Source organism: Micromys minutus, assembly GCF_963924665.1.
Source record: "Micromys minutus genome assembly, chromosome: 15".
In the NCBI taxonomy this organism is placed as follows: Eukaryota; Metazoa; Chordata; class Mammalia; order Rodentia; family Muridae; genus Micromys; species Micromys minutus.
The window spans coordinates 52726876-52752758 of NC_137984.1; the positions used below are offsets into that span (position 1 = coordinate 52726876).

General features: G+C 44.8%; 1 protein-coding gene across 1 annotated transcript; it reads left to right on the top strand.

The window, feature by feature from the left end:
- Window positions 1–2002: 2002 nt before the first annotated feature.
- On the top strand, window positions 2003–25883 carry SPART (spartin). Its single transcript, XM_080929219.1, has 9 exons — window positions 2003–2103; window positions 7182–7993; window positions 11599–11796; window positions 14715–14885; window positions 16322–16445; window positions 18732–18926; window positions 19445–19603; window positions 19725–19815; window positions 23989–25883. Exons 2-9 carry the CDS (start codon window positions 7184–7186, stop codon window positions 24257–24259), a joined length of 2019 nt encoding a protein of 672 aa, XP_080785345.1. The 5' UTR covers window positions 2003–2103; window positions 7182–7183; the 3' UTR covers window positions 24260–25883.

The window sequence follows — 25883 nt, forward strand, 5'->3', positions numbered from 1 at the left end:
AACACATATAACCACAGAGCACATTGAGGGCCTGGCTTAGAAGTAGCCTGTGCAAAGTACGAACTGTCACTGGAAGTCAAGTAATACATACAATGATGAGCATTTAGAATAGAAAGGTAACACTTGTCAGAGCTAGAAAGTGACCAAAGTTGTAAGGATAAAACGCCTAGATGAAACTTTTACCCCAGTCTTACATACTACACACAGTGCTCATTGAAGCAATTAAGTGTAGGGGACTGGGGTCTTCTCGTTTGTAGCTCTGTAAAGCCCCAGAGGAAAAATAACAGGTATTGTTTTAAATTTAAGTCTCTACAAATTTCCTAATAGTATGCAGCAAATGAAGAAACATCCCTTTAAAATATCTAAAGCCCAATAAGAACATCCAAGTTTTGGGCATTTGAATCTAGTTTTTCTTTCTCTCCCTCCTTTTTTCTTCCCACTGTCTCCTTATCTAATTCCATTTCTGAAACGGAAACTACCCCAGACTGTTAGAGCCAAGGGCAGGTTTCTTGGCCAACACTTGAGAAGAATTTCCTCCCCAGAATCTTTCCCTCTACCTCTCCTACCTGTTGCTGAAATTAGGTTAGGGATGAGGATGGCTGTGTGTGTGTGTGTGTGTGTGTGTGTGTGTGTGTGATCTAGATTCCACTAAAGGATGAAGACAGTCATTTGAACATTGTCTGCTGAAAATATTAGGTCACAACTGCTCCAAATTGTCAATCTTTGTAAAGCCATTTTAAAGTTTTTCCTAGAAATTGAGTGTGTGAATAGGTATAATAAGTTGGTAGAGTATTTTTATAGTCAAGTGGCTTAATTATATTGGCTGAAGAAATGGACAGATTTATTGCCTAACACACACACACACACACGGTGGATATGGGACTGTAAAGTGATTTGGAGCATATGATTTGGAAGCAGTTTAAAGAGTTAATACAGGATGACCTTATAAAATCCTGTCTGGTTCACTTTATAAATAAATAAATAAATAAATAAATAAATAAATAAATAAATAAATAAATAAATAAATAAATGGAGTGTGTGATTGTTTCATTTCTTGCTGTGATTAGGGAGGCAAGAGGTTCGATTCAGGTCACCAATCCAGTATTATGAGAAAGTCAAGCAGGAAACCAAACATCTAGATATATCACGCCTACAGTCAAGAGCAGAGAGAATCCAACCATGCATGCTTGGCTGATCGCTTTTGCCCAGTGCAATTTCTCCATTCTTTCAGGGCCTCCTTCTAGAAACTGGTGCTGCCCACAGTGGGCTGGGTCACCCCACATCCATTAAGACACCTCACACATCCAACCTAACATAGATCATCCCCTACCAAGATCAGGTGATCACACGTGGTGTCAAGAGAGTGAAAGGAATTTTTACAACGACTGAATTATTTAAATCAAGATAAATAGATATTTTTATGAACGATTCTAACTAGGGGTAGATTTGCTGGGCTCTTTTTGTTTACTTAACATTCCCAGCAGTAATTCCGGAGGACTGAAATACAACCTGCCAAATTGTTTATTGTTTATGCTTTGATTACAGCCATTCTAATAAGACAGAACTCACACCTCATTTTGATTGAGTTAGCATGAAGACTCGTATGATAGAAACCATCTTTTGATATGCTTTCTGGTGGACTGTATATCTCATCTGAAAAAGGATCTACTCAAATCTTTTATTCACTTTCAATTGGTTGCATTTATAAATTGTTGTGGTGTGTTCTTCATGTATCACAGAGACAAAAAATCATGACCTCTTCTTCACTGCCGAGCCATCTCTCCAGTCCCCAGCCTTGTGGGGGTTTTGTTAGTTTTGTTTTTAAGTCACAGATTTAACACTTTACACAGGTAAGGTAAGGTCCCCGTCCAGTCAACCCCCGTTCTCAGTGCCCGACCCAGGTCTCCTCCTGGCGGCCGGAAGCTGTCATTGCTGTGGCACCGTGAGTCCCTTCGGCGGCCCCAGGGCAGCCGGTACGGAGTGCGCAGGCGCGGTCCGACGTGGCCTGGGCTGGCTGAGGCCGGAGAGTGTCTCTCGGGCCTGTGGCTGCGTGCTCTCCGTGGGCTCTCGGGCTCCGAGCGGACCTTCGCGAGCCTTTGGAAGGTCAGAGTGGGCAGAAGCTCAGCTCCGCGCCGGTGTGGTGACGCGTGGGCGGGGCCGGACCCAGAGGGCGTCACGCGGGGCTTTGTGAGCCGGGCCCACCCCGGGACGCACAACGGGGGTGGGGGCTGCGGCCCAGGCCCGGGCGGCATCTTACTGGGAGCCCTTCTGCCAAAGAAGTTTCCAGAAGTCCAGCTGAAGTACTGAAGGAGCCTTCGCCTACTCTTCACCTCCCGCAGCTCTGGCCCGGGGGAGCGGCGCTCAGGTCCTAATCCTCCTGCCTCAGGAACCTGTGCATCCCTGGTTCGGGTCTTCCCAGCCTTGGTCCCGACTCATCCCCCACCCCCACCCTGGGCGCTGGTCCTTCAGTCCTGAGCCCCCGGACGTCCTTGGTGTGCGTGTACCTATCCCTGATCCTCGCGTGTCCCCAGTTTGAGTCCTCCTATTCCTGGTCCCCAGAATCCCTGGTTCGGATCCTTCCATCCCCGTGTCCTCCACGATTCCCTCCCAAACCCAGGGCTTGCTTGCTCCTCTACTGCCCAACGTTTGGCAGCTGAAAGCCCGGGGCCACAGCACTGTCGATGGATGGCGCGGGCGTTTGGTAATTGGAATACGTGTTTACTGGCTTCCAGCATCGCACAGGACCCCTGAGGCCTAACTTCAGGTCTGGAAAAGTTTGCTCTGGGAATGTGCGTGGTTTGTCTAGTGTACGGCTGGTTCCGTTATTCCCCCATGCCCGTGGTATCCTCGAGGTTTGCTTTGTTGTATTATAAACGTAACGGTTTTTTAATCGGTGAAATGACCCTCGGAGATCTAAGAATTTAGTAGCTGTTCAAATTTTTACAGAAGCAATTAAGTGAGTAATGCGGCAGTAGAAGAGTGCTCCCAGTTCTGAGGGAAAATGGTCTTGGTTCGTGGGCCTTCCTGGTGGTCTTAATTGCGTTGTTCGAAACAGGAAACCTCTGTTGTGTGTGGAATGTGGTTTATTGCCCAGAGCGGTGCGGTGCGCAGTGCTATCTGAAACACAGTTCCCTAGCGAGTGAGCATTGGTGGGATGGTACGGGAGTTGAACAGAAACCTTAAAAAAAAAACCCTGATGATCAGTTCCCCATGTTCTCTACCCAGGGATGTAGCTTTTGGAGCTTAGTACAGTCTGCTCAGTATAGCTAATCATGGAATACTGTACTCGTCAGCGAGAGATGAGCGGGTGACGAGTAAGGCAATTAATTAGCTTTATTTCATCGGCCTATACTTCATTTTCGAAAAAAATCAGAATAATGGGGCTGGAAAGATGACTCAACAGTTAACAGGTACTGCACTTGTAGAGCACCCAAATCAGGACCACGACTGCCTCTAATTCCAGATTCACTGGGTCCCTACATTCAGGTGCACATACTCCTCCCCACATATGCATAATTTAAAATAATGAAAGATATTAAAAATTAGAATAGTTAAAAAATCGGACCTTACTATCACTTTGTACCCTATAAATGTTAACTTGTCAGTATATAATCGGAATACAAACCCTTCCCATTCCCCCTTTTTGTAACAAGCAGGGCATGCTGGCATCAGAACTCCTATTACTGGCTGTTTCCCTGAAGTACAATTATTTGCTTATTTCTCTGTTGTGGAATAGAACTGAGTTTCCAAAGCATTCTTAATCAGAATGTTTGCTTCTTCTGCTACAGAGTGAACCACATACATAACTTGTGTTTAAAGTAGGTGTTTCTCAAATCTTTTGTTAGAAAATTTTAAAAGGTAACCCCGAGGACCTGAGTTCAAATTTCCCCCAATCCAGTATAAAGCTGTAATCTCTGCCCTCATATTGGGAGTTGGGAGGCAGAGATGGGAGACTCCCCAGAAGCTAACCTTGTATATCAAACAGGAAAATAAAACAGACAAAAAAAAAAAAAAAAACAGCAAAAGACCCCGATTCAGACCAGGTGAAAGACCAGGACTCGAACCCAGTTCTCCTCTGAACTACCAGGCCCTGCGGCACGTCTGCCAACATTTCACGAGCAGAGATCTGTGTACACACGCATGATAGATCTATCGATTGATAGATAATGTTTAAAGTTCACCACTGCTGTCTAGAGCAGGTTTTAGTGATTAGACTTTTAAACACGAGTGAAAGCCTGTTTATGTAGTACTTCAAATTGTCACTCCAAAGACTTTCCATGAGAGACAGTAAACAGCTTTTCTTACAGAGATGCCTGGGTACTGCTTGGGTCACTGTTTGTTCTAAGCACAGGAGTCCAGCCTGCTGCCCAGAAACCACATACAGCCCAGCAGTGTACAGATGACACTATCAAAGGTTGCACACTTCTGAGTGCATGCCTTCTCGTGCCCCAAGGGAAATGAAGTATGGAACGTTTGTCCTGTGGCTTCTGAGAGCAGAAAAGGGATTGCGATCCGTGGAAGCATGAGACATTATGATGACACAGCAGACTAGAACTCCAGGGCAAGTGTGTCAGTAGTGACCCCAGGGTAGGGGAAATAAAGTGTGTCAGTAGTGACCCCAGGGTAGGGCAAATAAAGTGTGTCAGTAGTGACCCCAGGGTAGGGGAAATAAAGTGTGTCAGTAGTGACCCCAGAGTAGGGTAAATAAAGTGTGTCAGTAGTGACCCCAGAGTAGGATAAATAAAGTGTGTCAGTAGTGACCCCAGAGTAGGGGAAATAAAGTGTGTCGGTAGTGACCCCAGAGTAGGGTAAATAAAGTGTGTCAGTAGTGACCCCAGAGTAGGATAAATAAAGTGTGTCAGTAGTGACCCCAGAGTAGGGTAAATAAAGTGTGTCAGTAGTGAATCCAGGGTAGGGGAAATAAAGTGTGTCAGTAGTGACTCCAGGGTAGGGGAAATAAAGTGTGTCAGTAGTGACCCTAGGGTAGGGGAAATAAAGTATGTCAGTAGTGACCCCAGGGTAGGGCAAATAAAGTGTGTCAATAGTGACCTCAGGGTAGGGAAAATAAAGTGTGTCAGTAGTGACCCCAGGTTGGGCAGATGAAGTGTATCAGTAGTGACCCCAGGGTAGGGGAAATAAAGTGTGTCAATAGTGACTCCAGGGTAGGGCAAATAAAGTGTGTCAGTAGTGACCCCAGGTTGGGCAGATGAAGTGTGTCAGTAGTGACCCCAGGGTAGGGCAAATGCAGCTTTTACATTGCCACTGTATATGGTAGATCCTGAACTGGGGCTCAGCCTGTTTTGTCCACTATGGTAAAGTTGCTGTGTGGAGGGCCATCTATTGGCCTGTTTTTCAGTTCTAGGAAGTCTGACCACTAAAATCTGGTACCTTCATTGTGTAGAGACTTACAGAAACTCTCTGTCCCTTGATTTTTTTTCTGTCCTGAGAAGCTGTAAGGAGTCCACAGTGACCAACAGGGGAGCATGTGGCAATTGAGTGTGACATATTCTTTACGTACAGTGTAGGCTCTCTTTGTAAGACACACAAAAAAGCAAACTGTTCTACAAATTATTATGCTGGCTACAAGTCAGAATAATGGTATGCTGTACTAGATAAAAGCTGTCATTGAAGTTTCACCTACTTCATTTTACTTTGTCAGTGGTTCCTGGAAAATAAAACTTAATTGTGTGGCTCACAGTGTAATCTTTCAGGACAAGACGGCTGCAGAGCTTTTGTTTATTTTGTAAAGTAAGTAATTCAGCTCCGCCATAGCCATAAAGAATTAAATGGCTTCGTAAGCCAGCCTGTCTCCCTTCCCTCCAAGGCAGCTTTGGATCCATTTTCTGACCCAGTTCTTGGTGTTTCCTACCTCAGTATACTAACACTGTTACATTTTACTGTGCAGTCCTCTCACTGCAGTGGACTTGTAAAGAGAGGTTTTTGTCTCCTTCATCCTCAGACACAAACTTTCCATCTGTGTTCTTATCTTTTGCAGGATGGTTTAGTGGGTCTTTGTGCTAACACCAAGATTCATTATTTTAAATATCGCACTAAAATAAAACAGAAGCAGGATGTTCCCGATTACTTTCTTGATTTTGTTTGGCATCTATTTTCCCTGGAGTTACTAATTGTCTTGACTTTTCATTTTTGCTAATTAAACCCTGAATCCTGCCAGGATTGTATAAGTCTTTCCTAAAGCTTAGGAACACACCAGACGCTGTCAGTGTTTGTTTCCTGAATGCTTTCTGAGTTATCTTCCAATCTAGCTGTGTCCCTGTAACTACCCAGGGGTTCCACCTCCGGCTTCCGGGTCCACTCACCAAGTGAGACCATAGGAAACCCGAAGTGTGCAAGGGACTGCCCTGAGGTCTGCCGGCTGCAGCCTGCTCTCCAGACTCTGCCAGACAGTTATACCTGGGAGTTTGTGCTTCTGTTTTTGGATCTACCTGTGCTCCGTGAGTTAGTCCCGCTACTCTTCTGTCCGCCATTTTTCTCTGTTCTGCATCTCAGAGCATTCTAGAATTCACATTGGGCCTTCTAGAAAACGTCCTAATTTTATTATTTCCTGTTGTTCATTCCTTTATTTAATTACTCTCCATTCTAGACATTTTCAATAACTTTTTAAACTCTTTATCCCTCTGTGGAGTTCACCTCCCCGGCTATTTTATGTATAATTTCTAAAAGTTGTATTTGTTTTTTTCCGGTGGTGTGTATAGTCTTTTGGACACATGCATATCTTTATCTTATGGATATTCTGTTGTTGTTGTTTTCCTTATGGTGTATGCATGCATTGGAGGCCAGAGGTTATCTGTAGGTGGCGGTATTCCTCAGGAGTCACCCTGTGGTTTGGTTTGAGACCGGTCTGTAACTGTTCTGGAGCTCAGGAGGTAGAATCCCAGCCTGTTAGAGATCCACCTCCCCAGCGCTAGGGTTATCAGTCAAGAACAGGTCCTCTGGAGTTTGGAGCTGATCCACCTCTCCAGTCCTCTTTACGATTACCAATAACATTCATCAGCTCGCCAAGTATTTATTGGGTGCTTCCTTTGAAGAATTGGGAATGCAGTAGTGAACAGGAAAAGATAAGAGTGGTCCCCGTCCTTGAAATATATTCTCATTGGAAAGAGAGCTGAGTACACAGAGAGCTAAGCAGGTAAGCGCAGGTGATGTTTCTTGTCTTGCAGAGATGGAGAGAGAACCAGAAAATGGAGAGCCTGCTGAAGTCAAGATCATCAAGGAAGCATACGAGAAGGCCTTTATGTTTGTTAATAAAGGACTGAACACAGATGAGTTGGGGCAGAAGGAGGACGCAAAGAACTATTACAAGCAAGGAATGGGGCACCTGCTTAGGGGCATCAGCATCGCGGCAGGGGAGCCTGGGCACACAGGTTCAGCGTGGGAGTCCGCCAGACAGATGCAGCAGAAAATGAAGGAAACGCTTCAGAACGTCCGCACCAGGCTAGAGATCCTGGAGAAGGGCCTTGGCACTTCTCTACGGAATGATCTTCAGGATGTGCCCAAGTTATACCCAGAGTTCCCTCCTAAAGACACGTGCAAGAAGTCCTCAGAGCCCGAGTCAGTGAGTTCAGCTCCCCAGCATGATGGAGCAGATGGAGGCCCCTCAGCTACAGGTGCCGGACCAGATGCTGCGCCTTCTGCTCTGCCCTCACCATCGCCCAGCTGCCCTGCCGAAGCGCCACCAGCCTACACCCCACAGGCTGCTGAGGGCCACTACACCGTTTCCTATGGAACAGATTCTGGGGAGTTTTCATCCGTCGGAGAAGACTTCTATAGGAACCATTCCCAGCCACCCCCTCTTGAGACCTTGGGGCTCGATGCAGATGAGCTGATCCTGATACCAAACGGAGTGCAGATCTTTTTCGTAAACCCTGCGGGAGAGGTTAGTGCTCCCTCATATCCTGGGTACCTGCGGATCGTGAGGTTCTTGGATAATTCTCTGGATACAGTTCTGAACCGCCCTCCTGGATTTCTCCAGGTAAGCTCCTGGAAACAACATTTGAGCATAAGCTGAAAAAAATGGGTGAACTATTTCATTTTCATTTGGTCATATAACGATTTTATTGAGTTCTGAACTCATCTGTGTTTGTTTGCTGGTGTTTATTATGTTTTTAATGATAGAAAATTGTAGCTGGTCTTTGCTACTCTGTGAGTTCTTTCCCTACCCTTTATGTCTTCTGGCTCACCCCTCACTAGATAGGAGAGAAAGAGGAGAGAGATAGAGATCTGATCTCTTTGTACTTGTTTATTCTTTGAGCACTATTAACACACCTTAGCCAGCCCCCCAGGGACTGCTAAGCACCTCCCCCACCCCTCAGAGCTCCAGCATTCAGTGCCCTCTGAAAAGTTCCCAGAAGTCCAGACATCACACTGACTATCTGCAGCTAGAGCAAGAGGTAAATCATCCTCAGCTGCATCAAAGAAACCCGTATCCCCACACCTGGGTTAAAACAAAAACATAGTCCTGAAGTTCCAGAATTCTTACTACAGAAAATCTGGTTTGATTTTATTTGTGATTGATTTTAGGACCAAAGAGAACTTTTTTTTTTTCTTTTTTTATCTGAAGAAGAAATGTAGTTACTTAAATTTCTAAGGGAATTTATGAGAAACATTTGAATATGTAACTGAATATCCACAAATGTTATCAAGACCCACCTGAAGTTCTGACCTGGCCCGGACACACTCAGCCAAGGGCAGTTTTGCCCCTTGAGAGATCATGTGACAGTGTCTGACTGTTTTCATCACAGCTGTCTAATCAAGGTTTTTATAACTATGACCGAACACCATGGCAAAATGGAGGATGGGGAGAAATGGGTTTATTTGGGTTACACTTCCAGATCACAGTCTGCCATTAGGAGTGAGAACAGGAACTCAAACAGGGCAGGAACCTGGAGGCAGGAGCTGATGCCGAGGCCATGGGGGGGTGCTGCTACTGACTTGCTTCCCATGGCGTGCTTAGCTTCCTTTCTTATAGAACCCAGGACCACCAGGCTGTGAATGTCATCACTGGCCATGAGCTAGGCCCTTGCCCAGTGATCACTAATTGAAAAAAATGCCTTACAGCTGGATCTCATGGAGGCATTTCCTCAGCTGAGGCTCCTTTCTCTCTGATGACTCTAGCCTTGTCAAGTTGATATAAACCCAGCCAGTACAACAGCTGAGAATGGTTGTTACTGGTGTATTAGATAGAGTGGTCAGATAAACTGCTAAATGACTACAGGGTACAGCCCCATTGAGAAGAAAATTTTCTGTCTCTAAACCTCAGTCAGGCCAAGGTTCAGAAGCCCTTGCCTAGAGGACTGAGTTGTAGATGTGGTTGGTCCAAGAGTAAGGACTAATTTAAAGTAGAGATGTGTGTTGGGTTCCGTGGGGTCTTCTTAGGGTACAGACCAGCAACAGTGTGGTGTGATGAGGTTGGCCATGGGTGCAGAGAAATGGGCTTTTGAAACTGGGTCACAGAGTACATTTAATGGATTTGTGCTTCAGAAAGCAGTTACCTATACCCAGTCTCAGCTATGGTAATTTAGCTAGACATTGCCTTCTGCAATCCTCCTAATGCTACTTTGCCCTGATTCTTATGGACGCCAACTTGAAAGTCATGTAACAACAGTTGGAAGCTTATCAGAGGTGTGGAAACCAGATTCTTGGGCTTAGCTGAAAGATTCATTGGTGGACAAGAACTGACTGACGTGGTTATCTTAAGGACGAAGTCTTGCAGGGCTCGTGACTGAGGTGTGGGGAGAGCACAGGGTTTCTGCCAGCCTGGTAACAGTGCTGCTTAGTCATGGGCTCTAGGACACTGGGTCCCTGAATCTGGAAGAGCAGGAATTGGGCACCAAAAAGATGGCCCTTGGCTGCCAGATCTCAGCTGTGGATTTTGCTTTGGCTCCACCAGCAGTTTGTCTTGTCTTAGTTTATTTAATTTGGCTTTTGACCTGTTACATATCTTGTTTGGGTTCTAAATAAAAAATAGACTTGCACCCCACGTTCAATCGGTTATCACTCAAATACTATTTGCAGCACTGTTCTGATAAGGAGTTAACTCATGTCTGCCGAACCTATTTATCCTAAACAAAACACCACAATAGCAGTAACAACCCAGCTTTCTATTAGACATGCTCGAAAAATCTTTATTAACATATTTAGGACACGGGAGTAAGGTTATTTTCAATAGACAGATTTTCTAATACCTATTAATTAATTAATTAGCCTCTGGGCTTTTGGGTTTGGTTTGTTCCTGGCAGCACTTATACTGTATAAAACATTGTAGTTAGCTTTATTCTAATCTACCCGAATGGCTTCTGAGATAGAGAAGAAAACCCGTCAATTCAAAAAGAATTTGACAGTGCTTGTCAGGCCCTTACCAGGAGCCTGACTGCTGTTGCCTGCACATTTACCTGCTGCTCAGAAAGGGGTGATGTGTCTGAGTGTCGCTTGTTTCAGTAGACTGATCGCTCAGGTTTATTCATGGTAGACAGTGTTCTAAGGTTGGGAAGGTTATAGTTCAGTTACTATAGGGGTATAATATACGAAAAATGAATACATTTAGGAATTCTGATTTAGATACCCAGGATATGAGCTTACGTCCTAGTGTTGGGACAAACTGACCTCCCCAGGTGGCACCACAGTATCGTTTGGCTTTAATGTCACAATTAGTGACACACAACATTCTTCTCTGTGTCTGACACATCCTGTTCTCTGGGCATTAGCAAAAGCAAAACCTAATTAAATAATCACTGTATGTCAGGTGCAAATTACACTTTCTAGTGGTCAGTACTGAGGAGCTGACGTGACCGGTTGTGATAAAATGACTGGTTCACCATTTTCACAATGGAAATTACCTAGTTGTTCATTGGGATGAGTGGATAAAGAAGATGTGGCCTGTGTATATGGTGGGACACCTAGTACCACAAATGCAACCAGGGGTCATTCTGTGAAGGGAAGTAGCCCGACACAGTCAAGTAGCCACACGGTCTAAAGGCATAGGGTGAAGCAATGGTTACTGAGGCTGAGACGGAGGGCAGATAAAGGGTTAATCGGTGGACACTCAGTTAGGAACGGCCAACTGTGCTTTTGGGTCTTCACTATGAAGAAATAATGGGTTTCTGAAAAGAAAATATGTGTAACTTGCTTTAAACATTCTAATTAATATATGTACATTCATCAAAATACTACTGGTTGTCCTGTTACTATATATAATTTTATAGTTTTATCTACCATTTAAAAGTAAAAACTGCTAATCAGTTTGATAGAATGCTGTGAGGATTAAATGAAGATTGTCCAATCTTATGCTAGAAAATAAAAGGTATCTAGTTAGAATAATCAGCCCCATTTTATGTTAACCATCTTTTACTTAAAGCGTATGTCAAACTCAGGACCACTTAAGGCCACCAGCCGTAAGACTGTTGTCAGTGGAGCATTTGCAATGGTTTCTAATGCAGGAAGATGAGGATAGAGGATGGTTTATGTAAATCGGAGCTGTTGATAGTCTGTAAAAACCTTTAGCTTGCATCAAATTTGCTTTTACATGACAATTTCATGGAGATCCGTTTACTGATTCCTGTGTTCATCTGACTTCTGCAGGTGTGTGACTGGTTATACCCCCTAGTCCCTGATAGGTCACCAGTTCTGAAGTGCACAGTGGGAGCCTACATGTTTCCAGACACCATGTTACAAGCGGCCGGCTGCTTCGTAGGGGTTGTCCTCTCATCTGAGCTCCCAGAAGATGACAGAGAGCTGTTTGAAGATCTGTTGAGACAGATGTCTGACCTTCGGCTCCAGGTAACCTGAATTCCTAGGGAAAACCAACTTCGCTGTGAGGGCCACTGCTTTCCCACAGTGAGCTCTGTGGAGACTTTCTTCATGATGTGCTGATGAGAATTGACTGCCATTGCTTGTTCAGATCGTAGGTGCTGCAGGTGAATTTCCTGTGTGGCAGCTGCTAACCTCAGCTGTTACTGACCTGCTCTGCCTATAATTTTCTCAAGAACACCTGGGGTCAGTGAGAATGTCCATCCCACAGGACAGTGGTGTGAACGGAACCATCAGGTGGCCACACCTAGTAAAGGACACCTGTTTGACCCGTTTACAGTGAGGTTGGCTTAAGGTATAAAATGTTGAAGATAATTCTGCTTTAGTAGGTTTGGATCTTTTACATGCATGAATGCTATTTTTAGGAGAGACTTTGGTGGACAGAATGACCTTTAATCTCGTAGAGAACAAAGGCCAAATAAAAAGCCACATGTGCTCATTGTGAATGTTAGTTTTTTTGTCACCACAAGAGGAAGCGTTAGTTAGGTAATTGGGTTCATGTTTCCAAGGAGTTTTTGTCCATACCACTGGTCCATACTTTAGATCTGTAGCAGGGATGTCATGGCAGAGGGACACAATTCACCTCATGTCAGCTGTGACGTAGGTAGAGGGGGACAGAGAGAGACAGGGACAGAAAGAAGCCAGAGACCAGATTCTCCTTTCAAACGCACACCTAGAGGCCTTCTTGAGTCAGGCCTGCCTTCCAGTTTCTACCCAGGTCTCAATAGTGCACTCAGTTCCATGTCGGTCAGCACATGACTCCACTGCCTTATGTCAGCACCCTCACACGCAAATCCCCATGACAGGACCCATCCACGGGAGACTGACAAGCCTTCAGCACTGGAGCCTCTGGAGGTACTTCATAAGCAAACCATGGAAATCAACCTGTAAACACTCCTTACTTAGCCTGTTTACCCTTGTCTGAGTTTCTGTCTGCCAAAAAGTTGGGCTAAGTGAGTGTGAACAAGTTTCCTTTTTTTTTTTAAAGGACATTGAGAGAATTGATAGCTACTTGTAGCCAATGTTCTCCTTCGGTCACCAGCACGGACTCCTTTATCAACCAGGCCAACTGTTAAATGGCCGGGTGACAAGAGCAAGGACAGGCAGATATAAGGATTGTCACAGCTATGTGATTGTATGTAGGTGTTTCTGTGTACATACTGGGTTAATACGTAATTAGTGTAATCATAACATAACCTCAGTGCAGTATGGCCCTGCCTTATATGTCCTTAGGAAGCAGTGGAGGTTGGGACATGGTTGAGTGGATCCGGGCACATCACATCCCAGTGCCATGCTTACTTGCTATGTTAGTTTCTTGTTGCTGTAACAAAACACCTTACAAACGCATTTCATGGAAGAAAAGGTTTATTTTGGCTCACAGGCAGTGGGTGCAGTCCATCAGGCTGGGGGAGCATGGCAGCAGTGTGAGGCAGCTGGTCCTGTTCCATCTCCAGCCTCAGCTAATGTAGTTCTAAAACACCGTATACCTGTGCCCAGAGATTTTTCTCCTAGGAGGGTTTAAATACCGTGAGGCAGACAGGAGAAACCACCGTGCTCCCACAGTAACTTGCAGGTGCTCACTGACTTAGTACAGAGCACCTTTGCCCTTAGCTCTGTGGGTCTTCACTGTCAGGTCTCAGGAAAGAAGCCCAGTAGACCCCAGGGTTGCAGGATGCTGCTCTACTTAGTCTCACTCTTTCGTTCTATTTTAGTTTTGGGCTCTGTGCTGTTCTAAAATGTCAGTTGTGAACTAGAAGTGTTGGCTCACTCAACAGAGTATGCGACGCCATGGTGCCTGTGGCATTAATTGCAGACACTTGGTGCCTGCCTTCCAACAATGTAGTTATGCATGCTTTCTTTTATTCCTTGCTGCCTTCATCTGGGTTTCTATTCCTGCACAAACACCATGACCAAGAAGCAAGGTGGGGAGGAAAGGGTCTATTCAGCTCACACTTCCACATTGCTGTTCATCACCAGAGGAAGTCAGGACTGAGACCCAAGCAGGTCAGGAAGCAGGAGCTGATGCAGAGGCCATGGAGGGATGTCACTTACTGGCTTGCTTCCTCTGGCTTGCTCAGCTTGCTTTCTTATAGAACCCAGGTCTACCAGCCCAGGGATGGCACCACCCACAGTGGGCTGGGCCCTCCCCCCTTGATCACTAGTTGAGAAAATGCCTTACAGCTGGATCTCATGGAGGCATTTCCTCAACTGAGGCTCCTTTCTCTGTGATAACTCCAGCTTGTGTCAAGTTGACTCAAAACCAGCCAGTACACCTGCCTTTGAACACATTCTCCTCTTGCTGTGTCTTCTCAGATTTAAAGCTAACTTACACGAAAGACTGCTGATGATTGTCTTTTATACCTTTCCGTTAGAACTCACTGTCCACCATTTGTGTGACCCAAAGAACTCTCAAGACTTTTAAGGTTTGGTAAGGAAGTGAACAGTAGTTTAAATAAGAAAGCAGGGTCTTGGGCTCCCAGAACCTGCTCAGGCTGCATACAGCAGCACTGGGCTCTGTAACCTGAGCACAGTCTGCTGGGCCTGGGAGGCTGAGGGAGGGAAATCTCCATGAACCCAAAGTACACCTGGACAGACAGAAGCATGGGACCCTCTCAAATAACGGTGAGGACCAAGAAGCAAGACGTAGTGTGACTGCCATATGTATTCCATGGCATCAGTTCTTACGGCTGTGGAAACACATGCACGCGCGCGCGTGCACACACACACACATACACACACACACACACACACACAACATGGCAACAGTAGCTATCCATGAAGTCAGACACACTGGTATTTGAACATGTGTCATGAATACATGGAACAGCATGCCTTGAGGAATGTCCTGCAGAGGCTGGCTGAGCCAAGCTTACTTCTTTATGCTCTAGGCCAACTGGAATAGAGAAGAAGATGATGAATTCCAAATCCCTGGGAGAACAGGTCACTCTGAACCACCGAAGGAAGCTTCTGGCACTGATGTGAGGCACTCAAGTTCTTCAGGGTCTTCCATAGACCAAGGCAGCAAGGACACACGCCATAAAGGAAAGCGCGGGAAAAAGGCAAGTTAAAGAGCAGTGGGAAGTGTGCCCGAGGCTGATGGCCTTACACCACTAGAGCGTGGCACAAACAGATCACAGCCACACATTGTGTTCACACTGCTTTGAGGGAGACCTTGTATTTGGGGATGGACTCTTCTTCAAATTTTCAGGAGACTTATTTTTACAGTATGGACCACATACTTTTTTATTTTATTTTTTTAATGTTCTCTTTGATTGTTGGCTGAGAGCTTGCTCTGGGTCTGTACTCCATTCTCCAATAAATAAGAAAGAATGGCCTGTCTAAAACTGTGAAGAAGAAAAAGTCATTCTAGTTTTGTTCCTGTGAAGCGTTCTCTCCTTGTTGATCTCTCTCCGTATACTTATGCATATGAGAAACCTCAGTCCTGATGTCCCTGCTGTCTTCAGGACTGAGCACTGTCTGTGACCAGGCGTCCCCTGGATCCCACGCGGTTAGGAACTCCACACTCATTTCCGCGTGGCCTGGGCACTGGGTGCTCAGCGCTTTGACTTTTGTGTCTACAATAGTGTAGTTCACATTCGTCTTGACTTGGATGAGGCTGGTACTCTGTGCTGTCTGTTTTCCTCCCTCTTTTACTATTGGGTTATTAGTCTTTATCTTCTCAGTCTCCACGCTGTTATATGTGAGAGACATTGTCCCTATAGATGCAGATGTTACACCCAGATTATCCCTGGAGTTACTGACAGGAAGCTTTTGTCCCGTAGAGAAGAGTTTGTTCTTAGCATGTGAATCCACAGACCTCTGTTTATCTCTGTATTTTAAGTCATGTTCCTTGTCATCTGTTGGGCACAGAAAACCTTTGATTTTTCAGTTATAACACTTTGAGGTTTATGTTCTTAGAATGGATTACTTTGGCTTCGGGTGTTTGCCACAGTCCAGGCAGTTGTCTAGTGCAGCACCGCTGTTTCCATTTCAGCGGGACGGCGGCTCCCTGTGTATATTCAAATCGGACTTTTTCTTCTGTCAAACCAGTTTACTCACGCACATCCTTCTTTACTGACTGAGCCCTTTAATCTGCTAATCTGACAGTACCGTATACATGCGACTCTGAGGGGTGAACTCTGTGACCGGCCCGTAGCTGGGAGGGAGTACAGTGAGCTTGAGTTGACTCGGTAGATGCAGTGTTAAAATTATCTCTACTCAGAGCCAACCTGAGCCAATCCTGTTCCATTTCCTGTTGAATTGGTTTGGTAGACAGTGTTGGACTTAGCTCTGCTCAGGGGTTCTTATTCTGAGGAGCTGATCCTGTTTAGTTTTGTGGCAATTCTGGTTTTGCTTTTTTTTTTATTGACAAGGTGGATTTTTTTTTTTCACTAACTTCAGCTAGTGTTTGTTGATATTTTACCATAAAATTATTTCAGTTTCTTACCTTTGTACTTCACTAACCTTTACATTTTGAACCATATTTACTGTTTAGACTAAAGATTCTTCAAGTGAAGAAGTTAATCTGAGCCACATTGTGCCTTGTGAACCGAGTTCAGAAGAAAAACGGAAAGAAGTGCCTGAATGGAGTGAGAAAGTGGCCCACAACATCCTGTCAGGTACCCAGAGCTGTCGTCTGCCAACCACAGTGTTGGGCCTTGAACCAGTAATGGCATCACGTGTAGAGTTATGTTTTAAATAACTGACTTAGAAATACTGGCATGTGGAAGAACTGGGCTTCTGAGAAAGTCACACATGCTGTGTGTGTTCTTCCAGGGTTTCTCAGCTATCAGCTGTGAGCATAAATTCTGATTCTGTCCCGTGAGTTCTCATCCCTTCTCTCCCTCCCTCCAGTGCTCTTTTGTTCTCTAAGATCCCCAAGTTGAAGTGTCAATCCCCAAAGTCACAAAATTAGAAGGTGAGTCTTTGAGCAGCAACTGGGTTGTGAGGGAGGAGCTTTTGTGAGCAAGACCAATCCTTCATTGAGGGCCCAGGAGACTGCCTTGCTTCTTCCGGTGTTGACTGAACCTGGAAGTGGTCCTCAGGATGGGTCCTCACCCACTTGTCCTTATCATCCGCACCTTTGCAGTATTTATACAGCAGCATCTGAGGCACCTCCCGAGACAATGAATAGCTCACTGTTCATCCTTAGAGGCGGATTAACTTTCCTGCCACACAAAGGAGTTTTTCTTTTTGTTTTGTTTCTCAGAGTTTCTTATAATCCTAAATATAGGCTCACTTGTTTCATTGCCTTTTATTTGGTGATTTCTCTGTTCTTCAAATTCAGGCGTAACATTTCTTTCAAACTTTTCAATCTCTAAGTCAGGAATTACACACACACACTTTTAAAAAAGATTTATTTTTATTTCATTTATTTGTGTGTTCTCTCTTTTTCCCTCCCCCTCCCTCTCTCCTCCCCCTCACTGTGTGTGTATAGTGTTTGTGTGTGTGTGTGTGTGTGTGTGTGTGTGTGTGTGTGTGTGTGTGTGTATGTTCATGTGAGTGCAGTATCCTTAGAGGCCACAAGAGGGCATCAGATCTGGAGCTACAGTGGTCTTAAGCTGCCCAGCATGGGTGCTGGGAAACATTCAGATCTTTTAGAAGAGCAGCACTTGTTTAACTGCCTAGTCCCTCCAGCCCCAACGCACACTATGTTTAGGATGAATATCCTCCAGCTTTTGTTCTTACTGGAGTCACCTCACTGGGTGGTAGCTGCTCCTCTGCCTGCACTGATTCCTGTGTGGTCTTTGGGTTAGAGATTGAGATGGGGCTGAGTGAGATAAAAAGAAGACAGTTTCTAATCAGTTAGTGCCTGCCATGGGATGGTTGCTACTTGGAATGGATAGCTGTGACTTTCGTGTGACCTTGTGATGTCTACTGCTGGGGATCTCCCGTAAGTATTAAAGAGCTTTCGTTCTGGAGCTACTTAGGAAAGAGATGTTGCTGCAAACTATCTGAAGAAGAGTAGGAGGGGATTCCTCATGTTTCTCCATATTTCTCCAGCTCCTTTCTCACATGCCTACTGGCTGAAAACCTCTTTTTCCTCCTACATGAGGCCCTGACATCTTCATGTCTCTGTGACAATGACTTTTGTAGTTCAGGTGCAGAAAGCATTAGCAAAGCCAGGGTGTGCCTGTGCCTGCCCGAGACAGCTGTGATCCAGGCTGCTCCCGTCTCTTCCAGTGTGCTCACACTGTTGTCATTAGGTGTAGCCCACTGAATGGTTCTGAGCTCCAGGAAGCTGAGTGTAGGATGGAGAGAAGACCAGGATCCCTGCCCAATTAATGTTTAGTCTAATGCAAGGGACAGTTCTCCCTCTTCTTAAAAAACAGGTTCTTTGCTTTCTGGCTTGAATTGTCTTTCTCAGGATTTCACAAGGAAAGTATTGCCTAAGCTAAGGTGGAAAAGACAAGAGTGCCTCATTCCCCCAGCCAGATGCTGCCTTAGTGACCCCACTTTAGAATCCAATACCACGACCTGCTAATCGATTCCTGCACACTGTGATGCAGCTCAGAGCTATGCAGAAAACTGCTCTGGAGAGATGTGTGGCCTAAGTAAAGATAAATTCAGTTAGAAAGGGCTTTGTTCAGGCCCCACGAATGACTTAGTGTTAAGACCACTGGCCACTTGGCACAAGACCTAGGTTCAGTTCCCAGCCTCCTCATAGTGGCTCACAACCACCTATAACTTCAGTCCCAGGAATCTTCTGTTCCCTTCTGGCCTCTGCAGGTACTGGTTTTTTGCTTGTGAAATATTTACTCAAGGAAGCTGTAGGTGTGCAGCTGGCATGTCCGTCGCCCATTTAGGATCTACTACTGAACTCCTTTGTTTTCTGATGATGTAATTAAAGGAGTTAAAGACAATTAACCCTAATCTCTATAATTTTGAACTTCCCTTTTTAAAAGGTGCTTCCTGGGTGAGCTGGGGTTTAGTCAAAGGTGCTGAATTTACTGGCAAAGCAATTCAGAAAGGTGCTTCTAAACTCAGAGAGCGCATCCAGCCAGAGGAAAAACCAGTGGAAGTGAGCCCAGCTGTCACCAGGGGCCTCTACATAGCAAAGCAGGCAACTGGAGGAGCTGCAAAAGTCAGTCAGCTCCTGGGTAAGTGCCCGTGCGTCCTCGAGGCTGAGCTAGAACCTCTCTGCTAATCCCATCAGGCTAAATGTTGGCATGAATAGCTCAGTCTCGCAGTGAAGGAGGAGGACTGAGGGGTCCCACTCCCCGTGATTAAACTTGTAACCCAGCCACACGGTGAGTCTGTTATCTTCCGGGTGACTCTTTAGAATCACTAAAATTTGCTTTTCTGTAGTTATATAGATCTTTAGTGGAGTTCCATTAAATCAACTAACATTATTTTTTGACACTAAAGTCTTCTTTGAATCAGAAGAAATAATGTGGATGGTTTTCTTTCAAACTGAACTCTGCCTGAGGGGCAGGGTCTCTGTAGACACCACAAACAGAACTTCAAATCACTTTAGGGTCAGCCACGGTTCACCTAACCGACACAGTAACACCATGCACAAAGGCAGTTGTGGATGGCCAGTTGAGAACCTTGTTCAGTGCAGGTGCAGAAATCAAGGGACCAATTTCTCTGAGTCTTTTCTCTCTGGCTGTGTTAGTTGATGGTGTCTGCACAGTAGCAAATTGTGTTGGCAAAGAACTCGCTCCACACGTCAAGAAGCATGGAAGCAAGCTCGTTCCAGAGTCTTTGAAGAGAGACAAAGACGGGAAATCTGCCCTGGATGGCGCCATGGTTGTGGCAGCGAGTAGTGTTCAAGGTAACAAAAGGGTTCATCTCCTTCTTTTGTTCTGTTGTGTTTCTGGGTGGGCACTGAGCTACCTGTGAAAATCAGGCAGGCTTGTTCTTTATGTGAGGCTGACTTTTAACTATGTTTACAGGATTCTCAACTGTCTGGCATGGATTGGAATGTGCAGCCAAATGCATCGTTAACAACGTGTCTGCAGAAACTGTACAGACTGTCAGATACAAGTGAGTACAGCTTCACTTTGAGAATAAGTCTCCAGTGTCAACAGCTCAGTCTACACAGCTGAGACTTAGGTGCTTTCTTTTAGTTAAGGTTCAGATAAACTTATTTTTTTTCCCATTCACTGTTTTCTAAATAGGGAGCATTTTTAGTAGACTGATTGAACTCCCGTGGCTTTGATTTATGCTAATTGTTATAAATGTTCATTAATAAAAGAACATGTATAATTTTTAACTACATAATTTTGCTAATAGTCTCTGCTTGAAGGAGAAAAAAGGCTTGACTGGGTTGGAGGCCCCTTTTCAGCTCCTCAGTGTGCCACGGCTAAGCTGTGATTCCCATTGCTCATCTAGATTGGCTAGAGACGGTTGTCTTCTATTTGATACATTAAGTAGACAGGACAGAAATGGCTGTGTACAGCTTAGCTGATAGTTGGTGGTATGATTTCTTTCTACCTTGGCTTTGAGGTCTCTGGAGAGAGGTAACCTGAGTGTGCTCCACTGGTCGCTCAGACCTCATCCCCTTGGCAGGTGACATAAAGCCTGAGCCCATCTTCCTAGCTAGGTGCCTTTGTCCCAGGAGGCTCCTTAGGTCTGTGTCCAGTGTCTTGACTGGAAGGTGAGATTGCTTGTGTGCTGGTGACACAATAGGCCCAGCACAATGAAGCACAGGAAGTCAAAGGCATTTTACTGAAGGCCCATGGAGGAGACCCCATAGTCAGTGGGGTCTCGGCTAGAAGGTGGCACAGGGCAGGGCAGACATCCAAAGAGGAGAGGAAAGAGGGCTTACGACCTTATGAAGGTTCGTGGGGAGATAGGCTAGCTGCTTTAGAGGAACCATGAAAGGGGAAGCCACTCAGGCAGTTGTGGAGTGGAGCTGTGGAGTCGAGTCAGTGAGAGCAACAAGTCTACTGAGTCACCAGCGAACACAGAGTAAAGTTTAAACCAGGCCAAAGTGGCACCATACACCTATCTCCACTTACTTTTGAGAAATAAATACTTTGGTAGTGTTATTAAAGAACGAATTTAAAGTACCATTTTGGGGGTGTTTTCTTTGTTTGAACTTTACTCAGTGTATATTGTACAAAATAGTGGGGATTTTAGTAACATTCCACATGTATGGATTATACTTTTGGTCATGCTCTCTTCCTTCCTTCTGTCTGAGTTAGGAAATCTGGATTTTAAGAAAACAAAATCTAGTGGGACCCAAGTTATTTCCTTAGTTAGCTTGGATCTCAGTATGCATTATGAAGAGCGACCAGTAGGGCTGCAGTGAGGCTCAGTGTGTAAAGCTCCTGCCTTACACGCCTGAGAGCTAGAGTTGAGACCCCCACACTAAGGTCAGCCCAGACTAGCACGTTAGTAAGGGAGGGAGGGAGGGCTGCCAGGGCAGCCGGCCAGTGAGATGGCATCTCAGATGTCTGTGTTCAGTGAGAACGTCTGCCTCAGTCAGTCAGGGGAAAGTGGTCAAGGACCATGTCAGCTTTAGACCTTCACACACATGTGAACACAGACATGCACGGAATGTGCACATGCAAAAAATGTATGAATAGTGCTACTGTTTGACTTTATTCTTACATATTAGTACTGTGTTCAGGGTTTCTCATGTATTATATACATTGAACATTTGTTTCAGTTTCATAGACAAGGAAACAGAAACATAAAAGTTAGAAACTTGTTAGAGTCTCCATCTCTAGTTGAGTGGCAGAGCTGTGATGTACACCAGTCCCATGTTCCACGGCCAGGGCAGAGCGCTGTGCCCCTCTGTCCTTGAAGGGCTGTCTGCACAACCTCAGCGCTCTGGACTGACGCCTGCCACCATTAATCTGCCATACTTTAGATTGCTTTGGGCATACATAGTACTAAATTTAATTTCCAACCTAAATTGTTTTGTTCTCTCAGTGTGGGGTGTGCCTTCAAATCAAAGAAACTCGACAGATCAACGTGGCTGCAGGTTTTAGCCAGAGAGCTGAAAGCAAATTTGGAGTAAATTATGATTACCATTTCTTAGTACAGAAAGTGAAGGTGCTTGTTATATTTTCTCAAATATGTGTACGTTGTTAGGGAGGAGACTGGGCGATGAACAAGGTATTTTAACAAGGTCTGAGTGAACTCACTCCCGTGGTGCTGTGTTAACTTTATTCTGTTCTCCAAGGATATCCAGAGTGAATAAAGAAAGCAGAGTTGTTCAGCGTTGGACTTGTGACTATGAGTGATTGTTCTTAAAGTGATTTAATTTATGCTCCCTTGGCCGCCATATCATGTACCTAGCAAGAAAGTCTCCATTCCAGGATGCTGCTAAGATAGGATGTGACTGATGTGGTTCTGGTGGCTGTGATTACCAGTCCTGTGCTGAGGACAGAAGAGTGCTTCGAACTTAGAGTGCAGGGGTTGGGAAGCCTGAGTCAGCTGGAGATAGTCCTTGAGGCCTAAGCAGATCTGTGCTCGCGTTATGTCCAGGACTGGCGCTCAGTGTCAAGCCTGTCAGCTCGGTGCTGCATGACAGAAGAGGAGAACTGAGTCCTGCAAGTATTCCTCTGACCCTGTCACACTCACAGTGTATACACACACACACACACACACACACACACACACACACACACACACCCTGTGAGAAGTCCTGTGTAGGGAATTTGGACCTTGGCTTTGGCTGTTGTTTGTTGCACAGACAGGCTCGTGAAGGTCTGAAGAGCTGTAAAAGCCTGTCACCAGGACAAGGTGAGCAGTGCAGAGGGCATTGTGATGTCCTGTATAGTTCAGGTTTATTCTTTTGGAGACACAGTGTTAAAGACTTATTATCATTGTCAATAATAAGTGTGCTTTTATAATTTTCATGTATTTTGCTATGTATTTTATTGGTGTATATTAATTGTGCATAGCAGTAAATTTAGTTATGACATTTCCATGCATGCACATAACACAGCCCTATGTTGTTCTTACAGCCTGCCTTTTCCTCTTCCACGTCCCTGATAGACTCTGCGTGTTGTTCTCAGAGTCCATGTGTGAGAGAAGCGTTCAGCAGTGGTCTCTGTGAGACTAGCTTCTCTCACTGATGGCTGCCTACTTCCTTCTAATATCGTTTCACTTCTGCATTCCGCAGAAGCTGGCTGGTGTGTATCACCATCAGCTTTCTTTTTCCAGTCAGTCTCCTTTCTCCATTCATCCAGTGGTGAGCACTTGACTGCTGCACAGTGGTGGTGAGCATGGGTGTGCAGGTGTCTGCACAGTGACTGTGCACACGGAGAGGAGTGTTATCTGCATGTGATCTTAGCAGTGGAAGGCAAGAGGCTGAGCAAGCTCTCAGGCTAAGCAGGAAGGAGGGCTGGGGACAGGAGGAAAGGGAAGAGAGGGGGCAGGGAGAAAAGACCATAGTGATTGTACCACTCGTCCATTAAATACTGTCTGGGTGCCAGACACTCAGAAGCATAGGGTATATTTGTGAACAAAGATTTTCCTCTGCAGTGCGGTTTATATTTTGGTGAGATAAAGATACAAGCAGCTGTCATTAACACGGTCAATCGTATAGAGAGAATGGTACGCTGTGGAGGAAGAAAGGGCAGTTAACACAGAATTAACTGTCACTCAAGTGGAGGCATGGGCCCAGACCATCCAAACAGGTTAGATACCTAGAAGGTAGCAGTGACGGCCCAAGGCCGTGAGGCAGCAGCCATGTCGGTCTGGACACAGGGCAGAGTGGAGGGCCAAGGCTTCTGTGTACTTCCTGGGTTTAAAGACTGTAAGATGGCCAGCGAGGTGGTAGTGGCTCGAGGGACCAGGAGAATCTCACAGTGTCTCTGCTTAAGACAAACCAGATGTTTGTAGGTTAGGAGCATTTGTGATGCTGGGAGTTCTGTGTCCTGCAATTACTTCAAGAAACAGAGATTTAAACAAATGAGTAACAATGTTTGTTTTAACTTATATTTAGTTTTTTTCATCATCTTATTAGTATTCAAGCTAGTCTTTAATCTTCATCCACAGTTCTTGCTAAGAGGGAGAAGCAGCTTTGTAGCTGTGGCTTTACCTCTCCTGTATTTTCACTAAATTGAAACCCAGGCTTCAGTTTTACTTTCAAGAAATAGCCCAGCTATCATATGATATATGCACTACCGATTTCAGAAGAATGTTCTCTAGAAATACTGTGTGTTCTAATGTCATCATTACATGTTCACCTTTCCAAAGGTATGGGCACAACGCAGGAGAAGCTACACACAACGCAGTGGACTCAGCTATCAATGTTGGGGTCACTGCCTACAATATCGACAACATTGGTATCAAAGCCATGGTGAAGAAAACTGCCAAGCAGACGGGACACACTCTCCTCGAGGACTATCAGATCATTGAGAGTCCGCAGAGGGAAAGTCAGAGAGGAGCAACAGGCACAGAAGGGAGGAGAGACATAGAAAAGCAGACAGAGGAAGAGAAGAAAGGGGCAAAAAAGAAAGATAAATAACAGGCGTTCTGGAAGTGACCTGCACCAAAGCCTTACCAGATGGAGGGGTGTGGAGAGGATGTGGATTCTCCACAGAAGAGCAGCATCTTCTGTCTGTTCATTGCTACAAAGTGACTGTTGGAAGTTTGGGGCTTGTATCCACTTACTAGGAAAATAATCAGTATTCTTACATCTGGCTTCTAGACATATGCAGTTTGTAGTCTCAGTAAGTTTATTTTCTCTTAAATGTGGCTAAAATATTTTTGCAGTTAAAATAAAGCTTATAATATATGCGATTTAAACCTAATTTCAATCTATTTTTATATGTGCTAGCCTTCAGAAAGAAAGGAAGGAAACTGCACATGATCTCACAGCCCCTGAGCACTGGTTGTACCAGGGAATGACTTAATGTCAAAGCCTCTCTTTGCACTAATTGTTGAACTTTTGAGATGCCCAATGGGATTTTCAGCTTATAAGCTAAACAAACTGTGATCTTAAAGTTTGTTTTCAGATAATGGTTCAGAAATCTTTCTCAAACGCGGAAGAGCTTGGCCACGAACGTGCCTTAAAGCTCTGTAATCTTTCTCTTGTTTGCTAGCTCTCCTGCCTACTAGGAAACCCAAATGGCCTTGTGATTTAAACTGAAGAAAAATGCTTCTCTAAGTCTTTAGGGTTGAGGCTAGGAAGTTTTCTGATAGAATGGTTTTTATTAATTCTTGGAGAATTTCCTACATGTATAAATGTATTTTGATTGTGTGCCCCCACACCTCCCAACTTCCCCCAGGTCCACACCTTATCCTTCCTCCCAACTTCATGTTCTTTTGTGTGTTTGTTTTAAATAATCCGGTTTGTGCTGCCAATATGCTCATGGGTGTGAGACCATCCACTGGAGGTGGTTCATCTGCAAGGACCTTGCTCCTCCAGAAAACAGACATCTCCATCCCTGAAGCCATCAACTGTCAACTGTCACTAGCTTCTCAGCGAGGTGGCGGCTTGTGAGATCCTGCCCACTGCAAGCTGGAGTGGTGACTGGTTTGATCCTGTGGAGGTGACCTCAGCTGCTGTCTGTGTCAGGGTCCTGTTGTACCCAGAAGATGTCAGTTTATCCACACCTCCTGAACTTCTGACTCTTACAGCCTTTACATTCCTCTTCCTTCATGTTCCCTGAGCTTTATGTGGTATAGACTAGGGACTTTTAAAATATGACTAGTATTCTATTAAAATTTAAATTAATTGTTAATGGCATTAAGAAATCTCTTTTCCATATCTGCTTCTGTAATGTTTTCCCTAAATTTCTGGATGGTAAAACACAGACATTGCACTTACCAAGTGTAATGTCTCTCCACTCAGTGATTAGAGTTTATACTGAAAGCAGGAAGTGCTTGGAGGATCCTGTCTGTACTACAGTAAAGAACATGGACCCTTGGTGGATAGTCCCCACTTTTGCAGAACACAGGACAGACATTTGCCGATTTTCTTTTAAGTTACAAATATATAATTAAGTACTCCATGGTATTTTATTTCTACTCATTTTTAAGTTTTGACCTATTGTAATCATCTTTGAACCTGTAGTTGGCTAGCATATGGATTTCATTCGAAATTGGTTAATGAATGTGCTTTGAGAATAAAATGGTTTCTGAATTGC

Coding starts and splice junctions, on each gene's coding strand:
- SPART (XM_080929219.1), top strand. CDS start 7,184: ATGGAGAGAGAACCAGAAAATGGAGAGCCTGCTGAAGTCAAGATCATC. Junction 18,927..19,444: donor AAAAGTCAGTCAGCTCCTGG/GTAAGTGCCCGT, acceptor TGGCTGTGTTAG/TTGATGGTGTCTGCACAGTA. Junction 19,816..23,988: donor GTACAGACTGTCAGATACAA/GTGAGTACAGCT, acceptor ACCTTTCCAAAG/GTATGGGCACAACGCAGGAG.